General features: G+C 42.7%; 1 protein-coding gene across 8 annotated transcripts in view; it reads right to left on the bottom strand.

Annotated features, from left to right (window-relative positions):
• arhgef11 (Rho guanine nucleotide exchange factor (GEF) 11) overlaps positions 1–24242 on the bottom strand; it is a 193075-nt gene that overhangs the window by 112198 nt on the left and 56635 nt on the right. For all 8 annotated transcript variants that reach the window (XR_010527896.2, XM_065255072.2, XM_065255066.2 and 5 more), the window contains 3 exons: positions 3127–3184; positions 2847–3046; positions 1927–1998 (listed from right to left, as the gene is read on the bottom strand). Coding sequence is in view for 7 of the 8 variants with exons in the window: in XM_065255072.2 (XP_065111144.2) it covers positions 1927–1998; positions 2847–3046; positions 3127–3184 (330 nt within the window). In the remaining variant the exon portion in view is untranslated. The remainder of the gene's footprint in view (positions 1–1926; positions 1999–2846; positions 3047–3126; positions 3185–24242) is intronic.

Below are 24242 nucleotides of genomic sequence, written 5' to 3'. Positions count from 1 at the left end.
GAGTTGTAGCAATACATCCCTCGTGTTTAAAATATGATCACGTTCCACTGGACGGATGTTTTTAAAGGCGTCTCTGAGAGTTTTTTACCTCGCTTGGCAAGCCGGCCGGACGTGACATGGGGGCGTGGCAGCATAACGATCCCATTTTTTTATTCGAAGTTCGAAGTTGTGACTTAATTTCGATCGATTTCGATTTAAAATCGAAATCGTGACACCCTTAATGTACATTCACCTAAAGGATTATTAGGAACACCTGTTCAATTTCTCATTAATGCAAATATCTAATCAACCAATGACATGGCAGTTGCTTCAATGCATTAATGGGCGTGGTCCTGGTCAAGACAATCTCCTGACATCCAAACTGAATGTCAGAATGGGAAAGAAAGGTGATTTAAGCAATTTTGAGCGTGGCAAGGTTGTTGGTGCCAGACGGGCCGGTCTGAGTATTTCACAATCTGCTCAGTTACTGGGATTTTCACGCACAACCATTTCTAGAGTTTACAAAGAATGGTGTGAAAAGGGTAAAACATTCAGTATATGGCAGTCCTGTGGGCGAAAATGCCTTGCTGATGCTAGAGGTCAGAGGAGAATGGGCCGACTGATTCTGTTTTAACCTTACAAGCCTAACCAGGGACAGGGGTTGCAAATTAGTCTTTGCTATAAACCTTTATGCATGGCATCTACTTTGTATTTTTTATAGAGCAATGTTTTATGCATTTGTCCCTGTCAAATAAACATTAAATAAATAAATAAATTCAAGCTGATAAAAGAGCAACTTTGAAATAACCACTCGTTACAACCTAGGTATGCAGTAAAGCATTTGTGAAGCCACAACACGCATAACCTTGAGGCGGATGGGCTACAATAGCAGAAGACCCCACCGGGTACCACTCATCTACACTAAAAACAGAAAAAGAGCCTACAATTTGCACAAGCCCACCAAAGTTGGAAAGTTAAAGACTAAAAATTGTTTTGCCTGGTTTGATGAGTCTCGATTTCTGAGACGTTCAGATGGTAGAGTCAGAATTTGGCGTAAATAGAACGAGAACATGGATCCATCATGCCTTGTTACCACTGTGCAGGCTGGTGGTGGTGGTGTAATGGTGTGACGGATGTTTCCTTGGCACACTTTAGGCCCCTTAGTGCCAATTGGGCATCGCTTAAATGCCACGGCCTACCTGAGCATTGTTTCTGACCATGACCACCATGTACCCATCCTCTGATGGCTACTTCCAGCAGGATAATGCACCGTGTCACAAAGCTCGAATCATTTCAAATTGGTTTCTTGAACATGACAATGAGGTCACTGTACTAAAATGGCCCCCACAGTCACCAGATCTCAACCCAATAGAGCATCTTTGGGATGGGGTGGAACGGGCGTGCTGTTCCCTGGATGTGCATCCCACAAATCTCCATCAACTGCAAGATGCTATCCCATCAATATGGGCCAACATTTCTAAAGAATGCTTTCAGCACCTTGTTGAATCAATGCCACGTAGAATTAAGGCAGTTCTGAAGGCGAAAGGGGGTCAAACATAGTATTAGAATGGTGTTCCTAATAATCCTTTAGGTGAGTGTATGTAAGATGGTATAATGGCTGCCATTGTTTTTTGCCTCATTGGGGACAGAGGCACATATTATATGTCACAAAATGCAAAAATTCTTCCTTCCTGGGTTTACCTCTCTGACAGCATTTTGTAGAAGCATAGCCCAGGCTTGTCAGCATTTTATTACAAAACAACTATTCAGCATTTAGGCTAAACAAAAGAAATCACTCACAATCACAGTGTTCTATTGCCCTCCAGTGGGGCTTTCCCCTAATTGCGTGATATAACATGAAAATAATAAATTGTCTAAACAAGCTAGAAGAAACAGACCTTTGCTCTGACAAAATGCACATAGAATAGTGGACTATTAAGGTGATACCTGCAGTTCTGCCTCCTCTTGCTCTAACATCTTTCTGAGGATTTCTGTTGCATGTTTTTTTACCTCAGGGTCCTATGAATGAAAAAAAAAACACATTGTTTAAAATGAAAATTTCTATGAATGCTGGATGTTTTGCAAGCTTGCAAAGTTTTTCTTGATTTTAGGACTTAAGTACTGAAACTGCAAAAGTCCCTAAAGCCTTTCTTAGGCTTATCAATTGGGCCAAAGGGGCAGTTTCCTGGACAGGTCTGATCCTTGTCACAGACTAAAATGCATAATTGAGCTGGCTAAATTTAAAAACATCTTGCACTGATGTATCTTAACATACATCCACGCCATCTCAAAATGCACATCAGTAAAGTTTTTTCTAAGGGGTTTGTAAAAATTACTTGAATATTCTAAAATACCTAAGGCCTAGTTCTGGAATAATCTAAACCCTGTCTGTGAAACGGCTGCAAAAGTGCAAAGGTGTTGCAAATTATTTATCTCATTCAAATGAATCCAGGATAAATAAATGTTGAATAAAGTTAGTAATAAACGCTATAAAATTTAAATAAAAAACAGGACATAGAAGGACATCAGTTGTTATATAGATTCATTGTTTGGTCAAATGTATTGTTTGGTCAAATTTATCAAATACTATATCAAGATCCTGCTTATCATCAAATGTTAAATTAAGAACAATAGTCGATAGTTGCAGCACCCTTAAAAAACTGTGTTTTTTTGTGAAATGATTACTATTGACAAAACAACAGTTTTACTACAACTGTTTTACTACAGCAACCATGTTTCTTTGGATTTAACTATGTAAAACCATTGTTAATTTTCGTATGGGAAGCCCATACAGAGAGATAGTTTTAAATAAGGGGTATGGTGCATAAGGAACATGTAAACACAAGTCTCCTTTCGATGGTGGATACCTGTAATGGTTTAGGTCCTGTGATTCTTTGGGTGGGGGTACTGCTTCCTGTAGGTGGCGTTGAAGGAAGTGGGGGTGCCAAGGTTTCACCTTCCAATGTTATCTTGTGGTTAGGCGAGAGGTCGGTAGATAAGGACTTGAGGGGAGCAGACACAGTTGAAGGAGGAGGGCCCTGCAGAGTCAAGGCCACATATGTCCCAGCTGTCAGGAATAAAGAAAATGTATTGTAAGTACTAATACAGTCTGTCTTTAAAAACAAGGTTTCTTAGTATTATACTTACATTTGATCAATTTTACCACTTCCTGATGAGACATGGATGAAACTAAGGAGCCATTAACCTAAAAGACAAAAATAAAAGATGGTATGTTTATACGTTTAGCAACACAGTGTATATTCACTTGTGGGCCAAGTGAGTTTTGGTGCGGGTTTTTTGGTAAAGTAAAATACACAGTATGTAGGTTTAATTTGTTGGGATGGCGAAAGCAAGGCACTGGTGGGAAGAGACCCAGAACAACAATGCCTTGGACTACCAACCTGGAACTACTAGCAAGATTTTTGGGATGTCGCATTCCACAGCCTGTTTAACTTAAAGATGTGGCCATTAGGAATGTAAGCTTGAGATGTATGGGGATGTATACAATAACAACGACGCCCTCACATCAATGATGTCACAGCAGTAGGTAGCGCTAATAAACTACACGCCTATAAGCCCTCCTGCTCTGAAGTGTTACTAAACTCGATGGAAAAGCTAACCAAGACAAAGTGAAGTAAGCTGACACAACCTGACCCGTGGGGTACTACGACTAAGGTCGTAACTGGTCATCAAATTGGCAGTTTGGCGTGGGACCAGGCATGGTTGCATGAAAAACTTGTAGTCCTTGAATAAGGTCACATGTCTGAATCAGAATTTTGTTCACACACAAGGAATTTGCTTTGATCACAGGAGCTTCCAGTGTAGAACAAAGTACAGACATAAGTCCCTTTCACACATACAGTCTTTACTGGCAATTTATTGGTAAATTGCAGTTAACAGGTCATGTGTGAACAGAACATTTCCAGTAAATCAGTGCTGCCAATTTACCAATAATAATACAGGTTGTAAGATTATAAGTAATTTACGGGTAAGTGTGAACGAAAAATATAGGATTACTGGCATTTAGAACGGACAACGTCAGACCCATTTACCCCTGCACTGTTTACAGACGTTTCCACACACATGCTGCTTAAAAGTCGAGCACACCTGAAGTTAACATCCACATTTCTTCACCAAAGTTGTTTAAAACAGCTTACCATCTATTTGCCAAATTGCCGACATCCTCAGCACATTCTCTGTGAAGCTTAATGTGCAAAACGCAGGTTCTGTTTGAGGTCACCTAACGCAATGTTGTTTGGTCACGGGCAACATCGCGACCGTCAGCGTTTGCCACAGATGTGAAAACAACAAAATGTGTACCGTGGATATTAAGTCATAAACCGCCATTGTTTATAAATACAACACTGAGCCCGCCGTGAATGTGTGAATGATGTCTTACCGGTAAAAATATGGAACGTCACTGCATGTGTGAACAGCACATTTTTGTATTTACTGGTAATTACTGATGTAAGAATCTAAAAGATGAACCTTTCCCACACCCACTAGTTAACTTGTAAGCAAACCAAATATATATCTATATATCCTGTTTAATTCACATTATATGTTCACATGGTTTTGATAATCCTTTTCATAGTGGCATTTTCTCTAATCATATATTTTGATGACAAGCTCATCCTGTCTTTAAGGTTAAATATATACAATGCATATTATAGAAATGCTATGTGTCTGGGTTTTTCCATTGTATAACACACTGTTTGTTTTCTGGCCTGTTCACTTAAAGTTTTCCCCAGTGATTAATGATCTTACATTTGCTATGTTTGGAAAATATCCTTTGGTTAATTGTGGTCGGGGCAAGGATGATATTTTGGGAATATGTGTCAGACCCTACTTCCCTGTTTTTGGTATCACTTCCCCTTATGTAGGTTGAACACAAAGCTGTCTTAATTAATCATACGATTATTGGCTAGACGGATTCGTCAATGTTTTGATCACAAGATTGTGCCAGACAACCCAGGTGACTAACGTTTCCTTTTTGCATCCTATATCATGTAAGGATGTCTAATAAAATTTGATCTATGATTGAAACTGCATCTCGGTGTCAGTGTCTTTCATGGTCCTCTGATATCAGATTTCTCTGCTGCTCACCTCAGATCCTCACCTAACAACCTAGGTACCGAACTTAAAAGAAAATCTCATACTCCTAGACCTGCTTAGAATTAGATTCTAACAGTTGGACGCTCGTCCGGCGAAAGAGGGGAACATCCTCGAACCGGAGACCGAATTTCGAACACCACAGATCCGGGGGACTCTACAAAAAGGGGTAAGTGTTGCGATATTTCTAATAAATTTGAAATACAGCCCTTGCCCCTGTGGAGTCCTATAGGACCTGTGGAGTCCAAGGGGACCTATATCTTGTTGACTCGAGTCAAGATTGGTCCATTTCACCCGGCCCAGTTGGGGCAGGTAGTGAAGGCGTTTCGTGAAAAGGGGGAATTTGATTGAAAATTAAATCCTCATGGTGCTGGAAGTTGAGGCTACAGCCCACGAAACGAGGCGAATATACATGTTTGAGCTCATTGTATATTTGGGATCGTGGTGTTGATAAATGATTATTTAAATATTGATCGAGCGCATAATTTGTTGAAATTTAAAAGTGCAATTTCGAAAATAAAAATAATAAAATAATAGAAAATTAAAAAAAAACACATAATAAATTGCTAATTTTATGAAATCAAGTCGATAAAGGAATGATTGAAAAAGTATACAAACGGTAAACATACGACATTGAGGCTGAGCGGAGTAGCACAGAAAACCCGGGTGTATGTCCTTTTTATGTTTTCTGCCACTGCTTACTGCTATTTTTCTTCATTGCTGCTGCTGTTTGCTTATACTTGTATACATTACAGTGTTTGAAGATGGGTGATTCTGTTTCAAGACCATTGCCGGGGGAGACCCCCGTCAATTTTATGAGACGTAATAAACAGTCTTATTATGTTGATCCTTATGTGGCAAATTTATCTGGTTGGTCTGAGACGCTGTATCCGCAGGTTGACCCTGCATATCCACGAACGGGCTCATTTACAAAAGATGGCATGCGCTTGGCTAAAAGCATGTCCAGTTATGGTTTGGCAAACCCAAATTGGGATATGTCTTACATGAAAGAATGTCTTTCTGTCTGGAAAGAAATGAAAAAAGTCTGGGACAAAGGTCCAGAGGAAAAAGAAATGAAGAAATTGTGTGAAAAAAATTGTTCTGAAAAAGAACCACCACCTTATAATGTGATACCCACAACCGCTGTCGGTCAGCCCGCAAGTGCACCCGCAGCGATTGTGGATATGAAACTGGTTTCACAAGGAGTACATTCTCCGAAAACCGATATAAAAGCAGTCTCTGACCAACCAGATGATGAAATTGTACAAAAGAAATCAGTTGCGTCTGAAACCTTTGCAAATGTCTGATATGGATACAATATGTAAGGGTTTACCGTCTCCACAAATCACAATAAAATACGTGAAAAATACGTTAAAATACGTTAAAATCAAAAATAAAAATAAAATAAATACATAATTGATACGTGCCGTCGTCTGATATGAGAAAACCATGTGACTGGAAGCAGGGGACTGCAGCCTCTCGTTATCCAGGCACATGGGAAGATCATGAATATCAGGATATGCTTTTGATCAGAGGCGCGTTTTTCTAAATAAACGGTTTGGCATTTGCCCGTATTTATCGTTTGCATTAAACAGAAAGATAAAACCAAATGAAACTGCCTCTAAATTTTGCACACGTTGGAAAGCAGTATGAGTTTATTCTAGACTTCCGATTGACAAAGTCTGAGTGCGTTAAATATATATGAGTTAAAAAATATATTGAAAAATATGAATCCTAGGCAAGAGAAATCATAAGGTTACAACCACTAATCTGTTGGATATAAATGTGAGCAGACGGATTTATGAGTCTGATGCATCCGGTGACTTTTTCTGTTTAAACTGAACATGCTATGTTTTCAGGGCAAGTCTCATCAAACGGGAAACAGCTTGCTCAAGCACCGGAAAGGAAACTGAGATTTGATATACGGTGTTAGTATGCGGACAAAGGGGCCACATGCAATATGATTGTCGTTCCAAGGGAGGCGCAATTTTAATCCAAGGGCGCCATCACATAGACAGTCAATGCAACAGCCACAGCAAGTGCATCAGAAACTATCTGACAGTAATTTCCAGACAAACTGGCATAACAAAAAACACAATGAAGAAGTCCACATTTATTTGATAATGATAATGAAAGTTAACCGTTCTTAAATTTAATGGTAAAATGCATATATTTCTCTTGGATACTGAAGTATTAATGTCTTCATCTGAATATGAGGGACCAACTACGGATAAATTTGCTCTTTGGGTAGTCCAGAAACTGAAATGTTCTGTCCCATTACACCACCTCTGGAGGTAAGCTCCAGGTGTCAAGCCATTTTTTCACAAATTTCACATCATACCAGATGGTTGTCTTAATTTGCTCGGGCGAGACATAATGCATAACTTAAATATGGAACATCAAATTTAATGATTCTCATGTTGTTTTCTCTTTTATGTCATGTTTTGATCCTCTGCCTATGGGGGGAGGAAGTGAGAAGGCCCACCAAGACCCAGTGACCGCCCACATACCACAGAATGTAGACACTTTGATTAACTCATGCCTATGGTCTCAGCCAAACAAAGATACAGGTTTCATTAATATGAAACCATACAAAGTTAAACTTAAAACCTGTGTACATTACACAATATCCTTTGTCAAAAGAAAAGGAAGATGGCATTAAACCTATTATTCATAATTTTGTTTACCAAGGTGTCTTCATACATACACGCCAAACAACACACCGATTAACCCGGTGGTGAATGCTGATGGAAAGACATGATGTCTTACACAAGAATTAAGAGCAATCAATAAACTGATAATTCCTCTGTCTCCAATTGTTCCAGATGTGCCGACTGTCATAAATTTTATACCATGCACACATAAGTATTTCTGTCATTTATTTTTGTGCTGCTTTTGTCTCTCTGTTCCAGTGCATCTAGACGCACAGCCACTGCTAGCCTTATAGGATAGGGGGCGCAAATACTAAGAAGGGTATGCTGAATCACCATCCGTCCTCTCCGCTGCAGTGAAAAAGACATTGAAAAAAAAAGATCGACTTGCTGTCTTCAGTTTGCATTCTGCAGTATGCCGATGACATCATGGTCTCTGCTCTGACGGAAAAGAACTGTGAGAAAGCCTCCATTATTGTCTGCAATATTCTGGGGAACGCTGGTTTCAAAGCATCAAAAGAAAAGCTCCAGTGGGTCAAGCAAAAGTTCTCGTACCTGGGTCACGTCATAATGCCAGGTCTTCGAAAAAAAAAAAAAAACCTCCACAGATCAGATTGAACTGATCCGGAAGATGAAATTCCCATGAACTGTGTAACAGCTCCAAGGTTTTCTGGGGTTCATAAACTTTTGTTGCTCATGGAAACCTGAGTGTGCTGCCCATGACAGACATTTGCGGACTATGATTGATCACAAGGCATTGCCTGCATCACTGATATGCTGGACTGATAAAGCAGAGACTCATTTCATGGCACTGAAACACGCCATTACTACGGCCCCAGCTTTGGGCCATCAAACTATGCAAGGACTTTTCACCTGCATGCGAGAGAGGCGAAGGGTGTGGCTCTGGGTATCCTTTGGCAACAACAAGGTTGCACTTATAGGCCAGTGGCATATCTGTTTAGAAAACTAGATAATGTAGTTACAGGTATGCCTGAAATGTATTTATGCAGTGGCTGTTGATGTTCTGTTTGTACAGGAGGAGGAGAGAACGAGGCTGTCACAGTCAATGACTCTACACATTATATCAAGTAGGTACATTTTTACACAACACAGGACGGCACAGAGGCGATCTGGGTATGAGACACTGTTGGCAACCAAAAATGTATTGATCCAGCCCACTTTAAACATTAATTCCACTTTTGATGGGAGTTTTGGGACTGGTAGACATGACTGAGCACGATCTAAAACATAACTGCATTTTGAATTGACCACTTCCTGTCCCTCTAGGGCCGATTAAATGGACTCGCCCCTAGATGGGGGGGTCAGATCTATATGGATGGCTCATAGGCAAAGCCATCGGACAGTGTCTACCTGTGTGGTTATGCTGTGGTGTTGGATACTGGTGAGGTTATTGAAGCCTTTGCTCTAAAATACAACTCAGCACAAGCTGCAGAATTGATAACTCTAAAAATGTTTACTCTAAATTTTGTAAAAACATGGAAAGCCTGAGATTTTAAGACAATTGATGGTAAGTCCTTTTCATTTAAAAATTCATAATAATTCATTTAAATTTGATAGGACGGTTCACAAAAGCAGTACAGTTACCGTCTGAAGTGGCAATAGTGAAAGTAAAAGGTCATGGATCAGGAAATGATCTGTGGGAAACAAGAAGAGAAGAGGAAGCTGCCAAAGCAGCAGCTCAAGCTCAAATTGAATGACTATTTGAGTATGATGTCAAAACAGACCTTGCTATGGCTGTGCAAGTGACTAACATATATGATATTGACATAAAAAAATTTACAGAGTCAACTAGGGCTGGAACGACGCGTCGACGTAGTCGATTACGTCGATTACGTAATTACGTCGATTTGCCGGAAATGCGTCGATGCGTCGCATTGTTTACGTTTTCAAATGAAGGCGGCTTCAGCTCCGACCGGATAATACAAGTGTTATACCAAACAGCCAGAACGTGATCAAAAGTGTGGGAATACTTTAAGCAGAGACCAAATAAAACACATACTGTGTAAAACTGAAATGGCATACCACAGCAGCGCAACATCTGTGCATGATCATCTTAAAAGAAAACAACCTGGAGCTCTCCGACCTCAGAATGACGCGACGGCAGCGTAAGTATTTGAATTTTTACAGTACGTTTTTATACAACAATAGAATCAATGCAGGCATATATGGTGCTTAATACAGCTGTGTTTACATCTTAGTTTAATACGAGCTGCGAGACGCCTGACAGACACGACATTGCATCGCGTCTGGGCAGTATGTTGAAACAGTAAATAAAGAGCGGGACAAGTTTAACTTTTTATATTAAGAAGTTATGAAATAATAAGTTACTGTGTTACACTGAGATAGGCATGTGCCCGCGTGCACTGAAAGCCAGCTGGCAGCGCGGAGTTCCCATAGCTTATTTTTTTGCTATGTGCGCAGATATTATAAAAGCTCGTCTCGTTAGGTATTCCTGACATGCGTTTATTTAAAGTAACAGCAGCGTAAACGCCGTTTATAAAATATTAGAAGATCATGCTAACTAAATTTGTATTTACCCGAGACTTAAGAAAAGTTAAATGTTAAAGTTGATGCTAAATGAGAATGCAGTAACGTTACTACTGATAGTAATAATATTAACAGTAATAATATAATGGTTACATTTTATAATAAGGGTTCATGAATCACAATGAACTTATTTTTACTTCAGTCTGAACTAATGCTGAGTAAATGCATGTACTAATCATAAACGAAGTGAAGAGTCATCATTAAGTACAACATGACATGTTTTTTAGTTAATGTATTAATAAACAATGATTTCATGTGAGTCATTTTGTAGTTAATGATGACTCTTCATTAGTTTATGATTAGCACTAGGGCTGGAACAATAAAGAGCAGGACATGTTTTTATATTAATAAGGAGTTATTATTCAGTTTGATTTATTTTTATTTTACTTCTTTAATATTAATATATTTTATTTGTTTAAGGTGAATAATGCCCCTTTTGCACTGTTTATGTTAGGCTGAATTAATGTTGGACTTGTTTTTATGTGATTTGTTATATTTTCCTTGGCACTGGCACTGTTTGTGTATTTGTTTAATTGAGAAAATGCTTCAATAAAATGTTGGCATTAATAGCAGATGTTACATTTATTATTTGTAAAAAAAATCTTTATTTAGACTATTCGATTAATCGAAAAAATAATCGATAGACTAATCGGTTGAAAAAATAGTCGAAATTTGCAGCTCTAGAGTCAACCGACGCAGGCTGACCTCAAACATTGGAGCAAGCACGGATGTGTAGACGAGAGAGAGAGAGAGTAGCACTTCCAAAACTGGGACTGGTAATTTTAATAAGATATTACCATGGTCTATCACATACCAGTAGTAAAAAGTTGACTAATGCAATAAATCAATTTTATTATATTGCAGATGTAAAGAAAACCAGCAAATTTGATTTTCAACTCATGTCTAACCTGTGCAAAAGTGAACCCGCCTCGAAAAACAAAAAAGATTCGTTGCCACACCCCGAGGCACCTTTTTAACATGATCAGATTGATTTCACACGCATGTCGCCGATTGGAAATCTAAAATATATGTTTTATCATAAAAAGGATCCGCAAACTGTAGTTAAAATTTTTGACAAAAGGAAATTATTCTTCCTTGTTTTGGCATACCGAAAACGCTTAGGTTACTCACGTAACCCCGGTTCCCTGAAATAACGGGAACGAAGCATTGCGTCAGTTTGCTGACGCTATGGGGGAAACTCCTGTTTACTCCGTGATTGAAGCCTATTGGTTAACGTCTGTAGAAAATACAGACCAATGACGTTTGAGCCCGCGCGGGGGCGTGGCACACGTCCCTATATAAGCCGGTGAAATACGTCAAGAGCTCATTATTATTCGACTGAAGCGCGCAGCCGAATAACACTCGCTGCGTAGACGTTTGTAGCACGGCCAGCGACGCAATGCTTTGTTCCCGTTATTTCAGGGAACCGGGGTTACGTGAGTAACCTAAGCGTTCCCTTTCAATACGGTTCACTTCGCATTGCGTCAGTTTGCTGACGCTATGGGGGAACGTAATCCCATCCCGCCGTGCATACACAACGGACTGAGGTGCCCTTACCGGAGAGACACTGCATGTGGCCCTAACCCAGCATATACATAGCTCTAGCGAGCGCAAGTGTAAGCACCATATATGAGACAGTAATACGCATACAGTGAAGTTTCTAAACGCACCATGATGCATATACAATAGAGCACGAGACGGCGGGTTCCCTGAGCGCGCCGCGAGCTGTGCATGAATTATTAATAGGTAGCCATGACGGTGAGCTAGCAACGCACCGTGAAGGCATACAGAAACGCAGTCGCGTGAATCATTAAGCCGATAAGACCTGTGCTTGTAAGGCAGGTACATCCAGGCTATAAAATCTGACAAACGTAGATGGCGAGGACCAGCCGGCCGCGTTACAAATGTCAACGATAGAAATCCCCGTAGACCAAGCCCAAGATGAAGCCATACCCCTCGTGGAGTGAGCTTTTAAACCAACTGGACAATGTTCATTCAGGGAGGCGTAAGCCAAAGCAATGGCTTCGACGATCCATTTAGATAGCCTCTGTTTAGTGAGCGGCATACCTAAGGAATGTTGTGCGAAGCTTACGAACAGCTGATCTGACTTGCGATATGAGGCAGAACGGTCCGTGTATATTCTTAACGCTCTGACGGGGCAGAGCGTGTTCGGGGTTTGTTCGCCGTCCGCCGTCGGAAGGGCGAGAAGTGAAACCACATGAACTCTAAATGGCGTGGTCAAAACTTTAGGAATGTATCCCGCTCTCGGTCTAAGGATCACTTTGCTATCGTTAGGACCGAATTCCAGACACGACGGGTCAATTGAAAACGCGTGTAAATCGCCCACTCGTTTAACCGATGCCAACGCCAGGAGGAGAGCGGTTTTAAACGAGAGAGCGCGCAGGTCAGCCTGTTCGAGGGGCTCGAAAGGGGGACCGCGCAGCGCTTTCAGGACCGTGGACAGATCCCAAGACGGGACCGTGTTAGGTCGCGGTGGGTTTAGTCTGCGAGCGCCTCTAAGGAATTTAATGATGAGATCATGTTTTCCCACGGTGCGACCGGCGATAAGGGCGTGATTCGCCGTTATCGCCGCCACATACACTTTAAGCGTCGAGGGCGCGCGACCGCTGTCCAGCATTTCCTGCAGAAAGGAGAGAATATGCTCCACTTCACAGGTGTTTGGGTTTAAGTCTTTCGTCGTGCACCAGTCAGAAAAAATAGACCACTTTTGAGCGTAAAGGCGCCTGGTAGATGGGACCCTAGCTTCAGTTAGAGTATTTAACACCCGTCCTGAAAGGCGTGATGGTTGCCGTTCAGAGACCAAACGTGTAGATTCCATAGCTCCGGCTGTGGATGCCATATCGTCCCTCTCGCCTGAGATAGGAGGTCTTTCCTCAGCGGTACTGGCCATGGTGCTGATGTTTTCAGCTGCCATAGGTCGGGGAGCCATGGTTGATTGTGCCAAAACGGGGCGACCACAATTATCGCGCATTTCGTCTCTCTTATCCTCTGAAGGACCTGTGGTAACAGAGCCACCGGAGGAAAAGCATACAGAAGACATGCCGGCCATGCTTGCGACAGGGCATCGTGGTGTCTCGAGAAGAAGATCGGGCAATGCGCGTTCTCGTCTGACGCAAACAGATCGATCTCCGCCCGGCCGAAGACGGTCCATATTCTCTCGACCGTCTGAGGATGCAGTCTCCATTCTCCCGGCGGCGGACCGTTGCGCGAGAGAATGTCTGCACCCGTATTGGCTACACCCGGTACGTGAGTCGCTTTTAACGAACGTACGTTCGCGTGAGCCCATAATAAAAGGCCGTCTCGCCAGCCTGGATAGGGAGCGAGATCTCAGCCCTCCTTGGTGGTTTATGAACGAAACCACCGTCATACTGTCCGACCGCACTAGAACGTGTTGATGTTGGAGTTTCGGTCGAAAGTGTCGTAGCGCCAAGATAACCGCCCACATCTCGAGGTGGTTGATATGTAGCTGAGACAACTGGTTGTTCCACGCACCGAAGGCGAGCTCGCCGTCGCAGTGAGCGCCCCAACCCGTCGCAGACGCATCCGTAGTCACCACTTTCCTCCTGCTCACGGAGCCGAGCTCCGTGCCCGAGAGGAAAAGGTGAGGGGATGTCCATATCGAAAGCGCTTTCACGCAGCTGTACGTGATTTTGATTAATAAGCGGCCCGACAACCAAGCACGGGGCGGAACTTTCGCTTTCAACCAAAACTGAAGCGGCCTCATGAACAGCATTCCCAACGGTATTAGTGGGGATGCTGCTGCCATCAGACCCAGCATTTTTTGGAATCGTTTGAGAGGGAGATGTGAACCCGCTTTGAACGATGCCGCCTCGCGTCTGATCGTGAGCGCGCGTTCCTGTGTAAGCCATGCCCGCATCTTTAATGAGTCGAGCGTCGTGCCTAAGAACGCAATTCGCTGCGTGGGGGTGAGCAAACTCTTCTGGAGGTTGATTTTGAACCCCAAATTCTCCAAATGCTGGAGTACAACGGTCTTGTGCGCAGTAATTTCCCTCTCTGACTGTGCTAGAATAAGCCAATCGTCGAGGTAATTCAATATGCGGATGCCGCTCTGTCTGAGAGGGGCGAGAGCCGCATCCGCACATTTGGTAAATGTGCGTGGTGCCAGAGATAATCCGAAGGGCAGAACTTTGTACTGGTATGCTGTCCCGTCGAGCGCGAATCTTAGGAACGGCCTGTGACGTGGCGCTATCGGAATGTGAAAGTAAGCGTCTTTCAGATCCACTGATACGAACCAATCGCCCGGTCGAATTAACGCCATGATTCGTCTGGCTGTAAGCATTTTGAACGGCCGTTTGGCAAGAGCGCGATTCAAAACGCGTAGATCCAATATCGGTCTGAGGCCGCCGTCTTTCTTTGGAACGAGAAAATAACGACTGTAAAAGCCTGATTCGCTTTGATCCGCCGGGACCGTCTCTATCGCGTCTTTTAGTAATAAAGAACGCACCTCTTCCCTGAGGATCTGCATACGATCGTCTGGGACAGTGGTGTAGAGAACGCCGCGAAACCGGGGTGGTCTCCGTGCGAATTGAAGTGAATAACCGTGTTGGATTACGTTTAGAATCCAGCCCGGCATACCGGGGGTGGATTGCCAAACGTGAAATTTGACGGCGAGCGTCGATATGCTTATGGACGTTAAGCCGTGTGTGTGTGTTTGTGTGTACAGAGGAGGAAATTTGCTCTTTTTGTGAAAAGGTAAAAATTTGTGTTTCGCTGTTACAGCGAGGGTGTGTCCAGCGCCCGAGGGGACTGAAACACGCAGAACTTTCGAGGGCGGGCCGGCCGAAGCGGGACCAGAGCCTCTTTTCCTCCTCAGACTCTCTTCAGGGAGGCGGCGCCGGCGTCGGGTCCAGCGTAATCCGAGGACGGGGACCGCGGCGTCGAGGCGGGCCAGCCGGTCGTGCAGGACGCTGGCGCTTGACCTCCGGTTCAGCTCTCTGCTGGGGCTGAGCTGGTGCTGGCTTAGGGCGTTGAGCTGGCGGCGGTTTTGGGCGGCCGGTCTCAGACGCTGAGGCAGATCGTTTTGGTAGAAAATGCCGCATAGCCTGCGACGATTTCTGTGCCTCAGTGAAGCGCTGGGTGAACCCCTCCACAGCAGAGCCAAAGAGCCCCGACGGTGACACGGGCGAGTCAAGAAGGGCAACCCGATCCGTGTCCTTTATCTCCGTCAAGTTCAGCCACAGATGTCTCTCCAGAACAACCAGGCTGGCCATGGCTCTTCCTACAGCCTAAGTGGCGACTTTAGTGGCGCGAAGGGCCAGATCAGTCGCGCTGCGCAGGTTCTGAAAGGTCGACGGGTCCGGACCTGTCTCGTCCATGTCACGGAGGAGTTTTGCCTGGTATACTTGCAGCACCGCCATCGTATGGAGAGCGGATGCAGCGTGGCCGTCGGCGGCGTAAGATTTCGACGCCAGGGTCGATGTCAGGCGACAGGGCTTTGACGGATGGTTTAATTTAGCCCTCCATCCGCCGGCTGAAGACGGGCAGAGATGGGCGGCGACAGTTTCCTCGAGCGGCGGCATCTTGGAGTAGCCGTGTTCATCAGCGCCGTCCACTACGGAGAGGACGTGGGAGACGGCGCTCTGAGCTCGGGTGGAGTGGGGAGCACGCCAAGATTTGGTGAGCTCCTGGTGGACCTCAGGGAAAAACGGCGCCTGCCGTTGGCGGGACGATTGACGGCGCCCGGGCTGCAGAAACCACTCGTCCAACCGGCTGAGTTGAGGCTCTGACGGCGGCGACCACTTGATGTTGAGCTCCGTCGTAGCTTGTGTCAAGATGCGGATGAGCTCAGAGTCGTGAGGACGCGACTCGGTAGGTTCATCAGCGGCGGCTGCGTGGGCGTCGTCATCCGAAGTCGCCCAATCCTCTAACTCCTCAGAGGATGACATCACTTCCAAGTTGTCACCGGACCCAAAGGAAACCATGCCGCTAGCACTCGGCAGGGGGCGTAGGTCTTCATGGGCGAAGGTGACAGGGTGACGGCGGGGAGACAGAGCACGCGGGGGATGAGCCGGCGTGGACTCGGTCTCAGGGCGTCTTCCAGCTTCACGGCTCCGCTGCTGTTTAGGCGGGAGAGCACGGGAAGCCTTCCATTTAAAGATCTCGAGGCGGGAGCGCAGCACCGCGATAGGAAGGAGCTCGCAGTGGGCGCAGCCCGCCTCGGCGAGTACGGCCTCGGCGTGGGCAGGACCCAGACAGATGACGCACTCCTTGTGGAAATCCTCCACAGGTAAAGGGGCTCGGCAGGAGCCGCAATGCCGAAGCGACATTATCTCAACGCGCTTCTGCTCTTTTAGATACTCTCTTTTAGGCTCACCGGAAAGCGGCAGGGGAACACGCTGGTGTGTTGTAGTCCGCTGCAGTGCTTGGATCGATGGCGAGTAAGGGCTTCTTCTTCGGAGCAGCGAGAAGGTTCGCGCTGAAGGAGAAAAGTAATGAGCTCTTGACGTATTTCACCGGCTTATATAGGGACGTGTGCCACGCCCCCGCGCGGGCTCAAACGTCATTGGTCTGTATTTTCTACAGACGTTAACCAATAGGCTTCAATCACGGAGTAAACAGGAGTTTCCCCCATAGCGTCAGCAAACTGACGCAATGCGAAGTGAACCGTATTGAAAGGGAACAACGGAATACGACAAAGGGACACCTTTTGTGTCCAGAGTAACGTAGCTCTTAGCTAAAGCGTTGTCTATTGATTGGCATTTTAATATCCCGTATCACCTACAATTAGCAGCTGTCATAAAGAGAACGGATGCGAAAATTAAACAGACGATAACCAAATCTGTGTTAGAAACGGGAAAGAAATGGGTAGATTTGATACCTCCTTTATTATCCAAAATAAGAATGACCCCATCTTCAACCAAATAATTATCTTCATTTGAAATACTAATGGGCAGGCCTTTCCCCACCCCTTGGGTGAAAGGCCGTGCTGGCATTTCTTCCCCAGGTGACCTGGAGCTGAGACAGGAAGACTACGTGGTGTCCATAATTGAGAAATTGAACTCTATCTGTGCTAATGTTTCTTTATCTCCCCCCTCAGAAAACCCTACTCATTCTTTTGCTCCCGGACAGTGTGTTCTAATTAAGAGTCTGAAACCGACAAGGGTTGGAGAGCCAAACTACTACGGCCCAGCCAAGGTGATTGCTATCACCAGGACCGGGGTTCTGACTGATCGTCAGCCGCAGTGGATTCACGCCTCGAGGCTGAAACACCACTCTGCTGATTTACCAGAATTACTGTGTGAAAGAGGCTATAATGAAACAACATGCAACATACACATAATGCAAACATACATGGAATTGCCAGTAAAATGCAATTTTACAAATATGAAAACACATGTGTTTTATCAGTGTCCAGTATGTATTATACAGATATATTATTTACAAGTGCACAATTTAAGATGTGTTTGATTATATGTGCAAAAATGCAATTGTTCAGATGTCATTGTGAAGTTGGGAAGTTCAGTTGTTCGGCCTTAATATAGCCTGAGGGAAAAAAAACTGTTCTTGTGTCTGGCTGTTCTGGAACTTTACTCTGGAGGTGTAAAGATCTTGAATGTTGGGTAGAGAGGAATAAATTATCTTTTCAGCTGTCCTGACTGTCTGCTGTAGCCTGTTGAGATAGCCGAACCAAACCAGACAGTTATAAAGGAGCACAGAATAGATTCTATGATGGCTGATTAGAACTGCTTTAGCAGCTCCTGTGGCATGTTGAATTTCTTCAGCTGGCTAAAGAAGTACAACCATAGAATGTAAAAAATCTGGATGTCAGAGCCTGCACGGGGTCCAGTTTTGGAGACCCGCTCCGGGCCGTACCCGCAAAGTTCAGCACCAGATCCGTCACCCGTGATAAAATCAAAATTAAATCCGCCCGTACCCAACCCATACCTGCATAAATCACACGCTAAAATCATTCCAATTAAAGTGCTTCATTTTTTATCTCGCACCTCTCTCAACATCACAACACCATCATGAATGGGCTAATGAAACAAGCTGAAAGTGCGCTTTGAATTGCGCCATTCAAGTAGTGTACGATCGGCACCTAAATAGGCTATGGAACTTAATATCTATACACAAATAGACCTATTAATAACAAGAAAAAAATACAACCTACCTACACAACCCCTGCTGTGCTCCTACAACTATCCTCTCGAAATGCTAAGAGAAGACTTTCCCAGCTTTTGGCTATCAACGGCAAAACTTTATGCAACTCCTGCAACACTCACTCTAACTAGGCTACAAGAAGCATCAACAAAGGTCGCGCACTGTCACAGTGGTGCACTGTAAAAAAAAACTTTGCTGCCTTAAAATTTTTTGTTGAATCAACTCAGATTTACAAGTCATGTCAACAGAAATTAGTTGTCACAACTTATAAAATATAGTTAAGAAAAATCAACTTAAATTTATCAGTTATAGACCATTTCAAATGATGTAAACAACACTGGTCCAGAAACACTTCCTGTTTCAGTTTGTGACTGTTTTATTATTATTTTATCCCAACGTTTATCTAGTGTTACAAAACTGAAACAGAAAGTGCTTCTGGACCAGTGTTGTTTACATCTTTTGAAATGGTCTATAACAACTCCCCTTTAGTTATAACAACTCATCTCTAGTCAAGATAAATAATAGTAATTTGAAATGACTTGTAAATCGTGTCAAATGTCATGTGTTGCGCGTGTAATGGTAATTTAATGGTAGTTCATACAAATATTGCACATATTTTCATTTGCGCTACTACCCGCTAGGGCTGGGCAAAAAAATTGATTTTCCGATAATCGTTTTTTTTTAATGTGGTCGATTCAGAATCGATTCTCAAAGAGCATAATCGATTTTTTTCTTTCATATTTATTTCTGCAAACATTGAACGAAAGATTAACGTTAATCGAATTACTAGTCTTCTTCACTAGATGTCACCCTATTTTTTGCTTTGTGTGAGGTTACCAAGGAGCGAGAGGCAAGCCTGTCATTCATTAATTCAGTGGTTAAAATGGCGGTTTCAGGTGCTTCATCGATTTTAATAATTAATTACCCACTTGAAACCTGCTGTTCACTGTTCTTTTTATTAGTATAGTAGTTGTATTTAATCTATATTTATTGAGTTGAATCGAGTATAAAAACTGCCCCGAGAACCGGAATCGAAAATTGAATCGAGAATCGAAATCGAATCGATTTGACAGCTTGTGAATCGAAATTGAATCGATCTGGAAAATCTGAATCGATACCCAGCCCTACTACCCGCCCGCACAGAGTTAATTATCCGCTCACATCCCTGCACTTGAATTTTATGAATGTCACAATCCACCCGTTTTAGAGACTTTTATGCGGGTATCCGACCCGTTGCAGGACTCTGGTCCCCATGACGTCACCCATAGGTTTGTAAAGAGCGTTTTTTGAAGCCAATAGTAGGCGGTGCCTGTCGTCGCCATCTTGGCCGCGCATCACTCACGGATAACCCAAAAATTTAAGGTCATTCCTATTGTATTCAGTTCAGTTCCATTTATGTATATAGCATGTTTAAAAACAACCATGGTTGACCAAAGTACTGTAAGACCTGTAAACCCTGACAAAAGGTATTTCTAAAAGACAGCATGAAAATTGCTGAATCCACAGGGAACCGCTTCCTAATTCCTGCTGAATTATCATCTGAAACCTTTCTCAAAGAATTCACATCTACCCCCAAGACAGTTACCCCATGTGGTGACCTTCCACACTTTCTTCGTTCCCCTCTCCTCATGTTCTAAAAGCAAACTGTATACATTCTACATGCACAAAGAATCTGAAACTGATCTTGTTTGGTGTTATATGAAGTGTTAATGCAAGTGGTACATTTGGGTTTATTAATATGACAACAGGATTCAATGTTAATCTGTGACAATAAATAAGTAAACTTAACCTAATGTTGGGAGACAACTCCTACCTTAGAGATGTTGACCAATCACCCACTGTATGTATATTAGGTAACACCCCTGAATTTTACAACAACCAATCAGTACCAAACTCCTATATGCTTTGTCTCTCTGGACATTTAAGGGAATAATGTAAAATGGTTCAGGGGGTCTTTCTGTACATGTATTTTATTTTACTTTGAGAAATCTGTATCCAGATATTCATCATTTACCAGACAGCATTATTCTCATTTGATTATATTTGTTTCCTCGTATTTGAATTGGAATGTAAATTGGCTTCTGAATTATGTTTTTCCTACCTGGTTAATAAATTGTTATGTTTGATTTTATTCTGTGTTGCTCGGTAAATGTTGACACTGCAAGTAATATCGTTGTTACCGTAAGGACTGAAATCAGGCTAGGATCGGCCCAATCCCAGTTAGATAGTGAATAACACATCAGCTGAGGTTTGAGAGATACGACTAGCAATTGGCGTTAGTTTAAATGTACTTAGAAGCGGGGAGGCTGTGTTTCCGTTTAGAGTAACATTTCTGATTACTCTAAATAGGGTCAGCCTCAACCTCTGTTTATTTCAATATTATACTATTCATTAACTTTGACTAGAAATAATTATTGTAATAATTAAGTGTCACCTCTAAGGGGACTAAATAAAGTATGCTTCAAATTGAGCACGCAGAGAGCGGCCGCTTAAGCCTATAGTCCAACCTCTGGCAGCGACCAACACTGATTCGCTTATGACCGTTGACCAGTATATTAATTATGAGGCCCGTACTAGGATCATGTGCGACTGTGAGAACCGAATGAACGAGTGTAATACCAGAGCTTTATCAGAATAAATAAACAAACATCCATCTAAATTCTGTACGTTTTAAAAGTAATAATCAATCCGATTTGTAATATAATATAAACTAAATCTTTGTCTTTGGAGTCAGATTAGAGATAAATATACCTAAATTACATAACGCCAAAACATCATCTGCAAAGCACAGGAAAAGACAGAACGCGCTATAATCCTTCCCATGCGGTTTGGACTTCGCCATTGGGCCAAACGGATGGATGGGGACATATAATGTTTCACCCCCTTACAGTACTTAACAATGTCATACACAAATAAGACAAATACAGTAAAAACATAAAAAAATGTCTCTGCTTAGCACGAAACAAAAGCAAAGGAATACAGGTGTGTCTAATGTAATTACTTAAAAATTCCAACAGTATGAGCAGTTCTTATGTGTACAGGTAAACTATTCTACAAATTAGCAGAAACCACTGAAAAGGCTCGGTCACCTTTATTTTTAAACCTGGTTCTTGGTACATCAAGGAGCAACTGATTGGATGACCTCGGTGCTTTAACGGGAGTGTGGACATGTAAAAGCTCTGATAAATAAACAGGTGCCAACCCATTTAAAATCTTAAATACAAACAATAAAATCTTAAAATCAATCCTGCAGCGTACAGGAAGCCAATGTAGTGAAGCTAAGACAGGGGTTATGTGCTCATACTTTTTAGTCCCAGTTAAAAGCCGAGCTGCTGCATTCTGGACTAACTGCATGCGTTGGAGCGATGACTGATCCAAACCAACATACAAAGAGTTACAGTAGTCTAGTCTAGATGTAATAAAAGCATTAATTAAAATTTCAAACTCCTTGCACGGCAGATAGGGCTTGACTTTAGCCAACAGTCTCAATTGAAAAAAATGGCATTTACAACAGAACTAATCTGTTCATCAAATTTAAAAGCACTGCCAAAAATTACACCAAGATTCCTACTTAATGTATGAATATACAAACCTAAATCACCAATACGCAGGCACTTAAATCTCCAGGATGACCAAACACAACAATCTCAGGCTTATTTTCATTTACACAAAGAAAGTTCTGATCCAGCCAATTTTTTTATCTTTCGTGCAATTTAATAATGACTGAGATGAAGCTTTGTCATTTGTTTTAAGAGGCAAGTAAATTTGTATATCATCATCTGATTGTATATCATGAAAAGTAATATTGTGCTTTCTAAAAATATTCCCCAAGGGCAGCATATACAAAGAGAATAACATAGGACCCAGTACTGACCCCTGAGGAACACCACAGAAAAAATTGGCAACAGATGATGAAAAGGTGAAAAACTTCTGCCTTTCTGATATGATTGAAACCATTTAAGGCTATACCCTTAATACCAACACACTGTTCAAGTCTAGATAAAAGAATAGAGTGTTTGTCCATATCAAAGGCCGCAGTCAAATGCAAAAGGACTAAAACGGCAGAGTTATTCAATTCAATTCAATTCAATTCAAATCACTTTATTCATCCCCATGGGGCAATTAAGAGACACAAAGAGCAGCACATTCCACCACATACAATACAATACATCACCAGTACATAAATATATATAACGAGAGGGCAAGGGATATGAGATCAATGCATCAATTTTCAGTCTATAGAAAGATTTGTGAGGTATGAGGGCTGAGAATTTAAGAGCTGAACAGCTCTAGGGACAAAGGTCACCTTCCTCCTCTGGGTCTTACACGCCTGACAGCGAAGTCTACGTCTTGAGGGGAGCCATTCAAACATCGGAAACACAACATGTGATGGATCACGAAGAATCCTCCAAGCGGTCTTCAAGGTCTGCTGTTCACACAAGGTAGACAGATCTCTCAAGGGGTGTCCAATAATCTTGGAACATACTTTGACAGTTTGATGTAAACGATTCCTATTTTGTAGACTAATAGAATAGAACCAACAAGTGAAAGAGAAGGTTATCACACTTTCAATAAATGAATAATAGAATGTAGTCAGAATGTCCTTGTTTACATCAAATGATCTTAATTTCCTGAGCAGGTACTGCCGCTGATGGCATTTCTTCAGAATTTCCTCTGTGTTGGACGAAAACTTCAGCATGTTATCAAAAATGGTCCCAAGATATTTATATTCCTCCACAACCTCTACTAATTTTCCTTGAATAGTGGTGTTAACTGCCTCAGCCAACTGCATCTGCTTGGAAGAAAAGGTCACTATCATCTCCTTGGTTTTATCCACATTCAGCTCTAAACAGGACATTTCACACCACTCCACAAACTCCTGCAGAGCTGAACTGTGGTTGTGGAGGGAGCCTGAAAGCAAAGACAAGATGACTGTGTCATCAGCAAATTTAACTATGTGACAGTTAGGCTGAGTCGATCTACAATCGTCTGTGTAGAGGATGTAAAGGAGGGGAGAAAGGACACACCCCTGAGGTGAACCTGTTGACGTGATCAGAACATCCGAGAAAAAGTTATTAACCAATACTCTTTGACTCCTGTTAGTCAGAAAGTCTATAATCTACAAAATGAGATGATGACCCAAATGAAAGTGGGTGACAAGCTTTTCTGCCAGGATATGTGGCTGCATGGTGTTAAATGCTGACGAAAAGTCAGCGAACAGAAGTCTGGCTGTCGAGTTTGGGATTTCCAGATGTTTATGGATATTGTCTAGAATGAACATTTTAGCATCATCGACCCCCCTCCCCACCCGATATGCAAACTGAAGTGAGTCCATCATTGGATTTGTCAATTTAGTTATATAGTCTCTTATGACCCTTTCCATGGCCTTCATAACCAAGGAGGTTAGGGCCACAGGCCTAAGGTCGTTCAGAACTTTGATGGTACCCTTCTTGGGTATGGGGATCACCGTAGAGTATTTCCATGACTGGGGGACTGTACTGTAGTTGATAAAGCATTGAAATAGGTGTTGGAATACACCCCCCAATTGCTCTGCACAGTGCCTAAGGGTCCGCCCGCAGATGTTGTCTGGACCTGGCGCCTTGTTCACTTTGGTCCTCTTGAGGGCACTGACCACTTCCTCTGAGTCGATAATGATGTTACACTCATCAGGTTCTAGTGAGGAGATTAATCTTTTGAGATCAGAACTGTTATCCCTCTCAAATCTGGTAAAAAAGGTATTCAGGTCATTAGGTAGTGAGGTTGAACTGCAGCCTATAACCTGAATAGGCT

Source organism: Paramisgurnus dabryanus, chromosome 2 (assembly GCF_030506205.2).
Source record: "Paramisgurnus dabryanus chromosome 2, PD_genome_1.1, whole genome shotgun sequence".
Classification (NCBI taxonomy): domain Eukaryota; kingdom Metazoa; phylum Chordata; class Actinopteri; order Cypriniformes; family Cobitidae; genus Paramisgurnus; species Paramisgurnus dabryanus.
The sequence above is the reverse complement of the archived record's forward strand: the minus strand, read 5'-3'. Positions and strand labels throughout refer to the sequence as shown.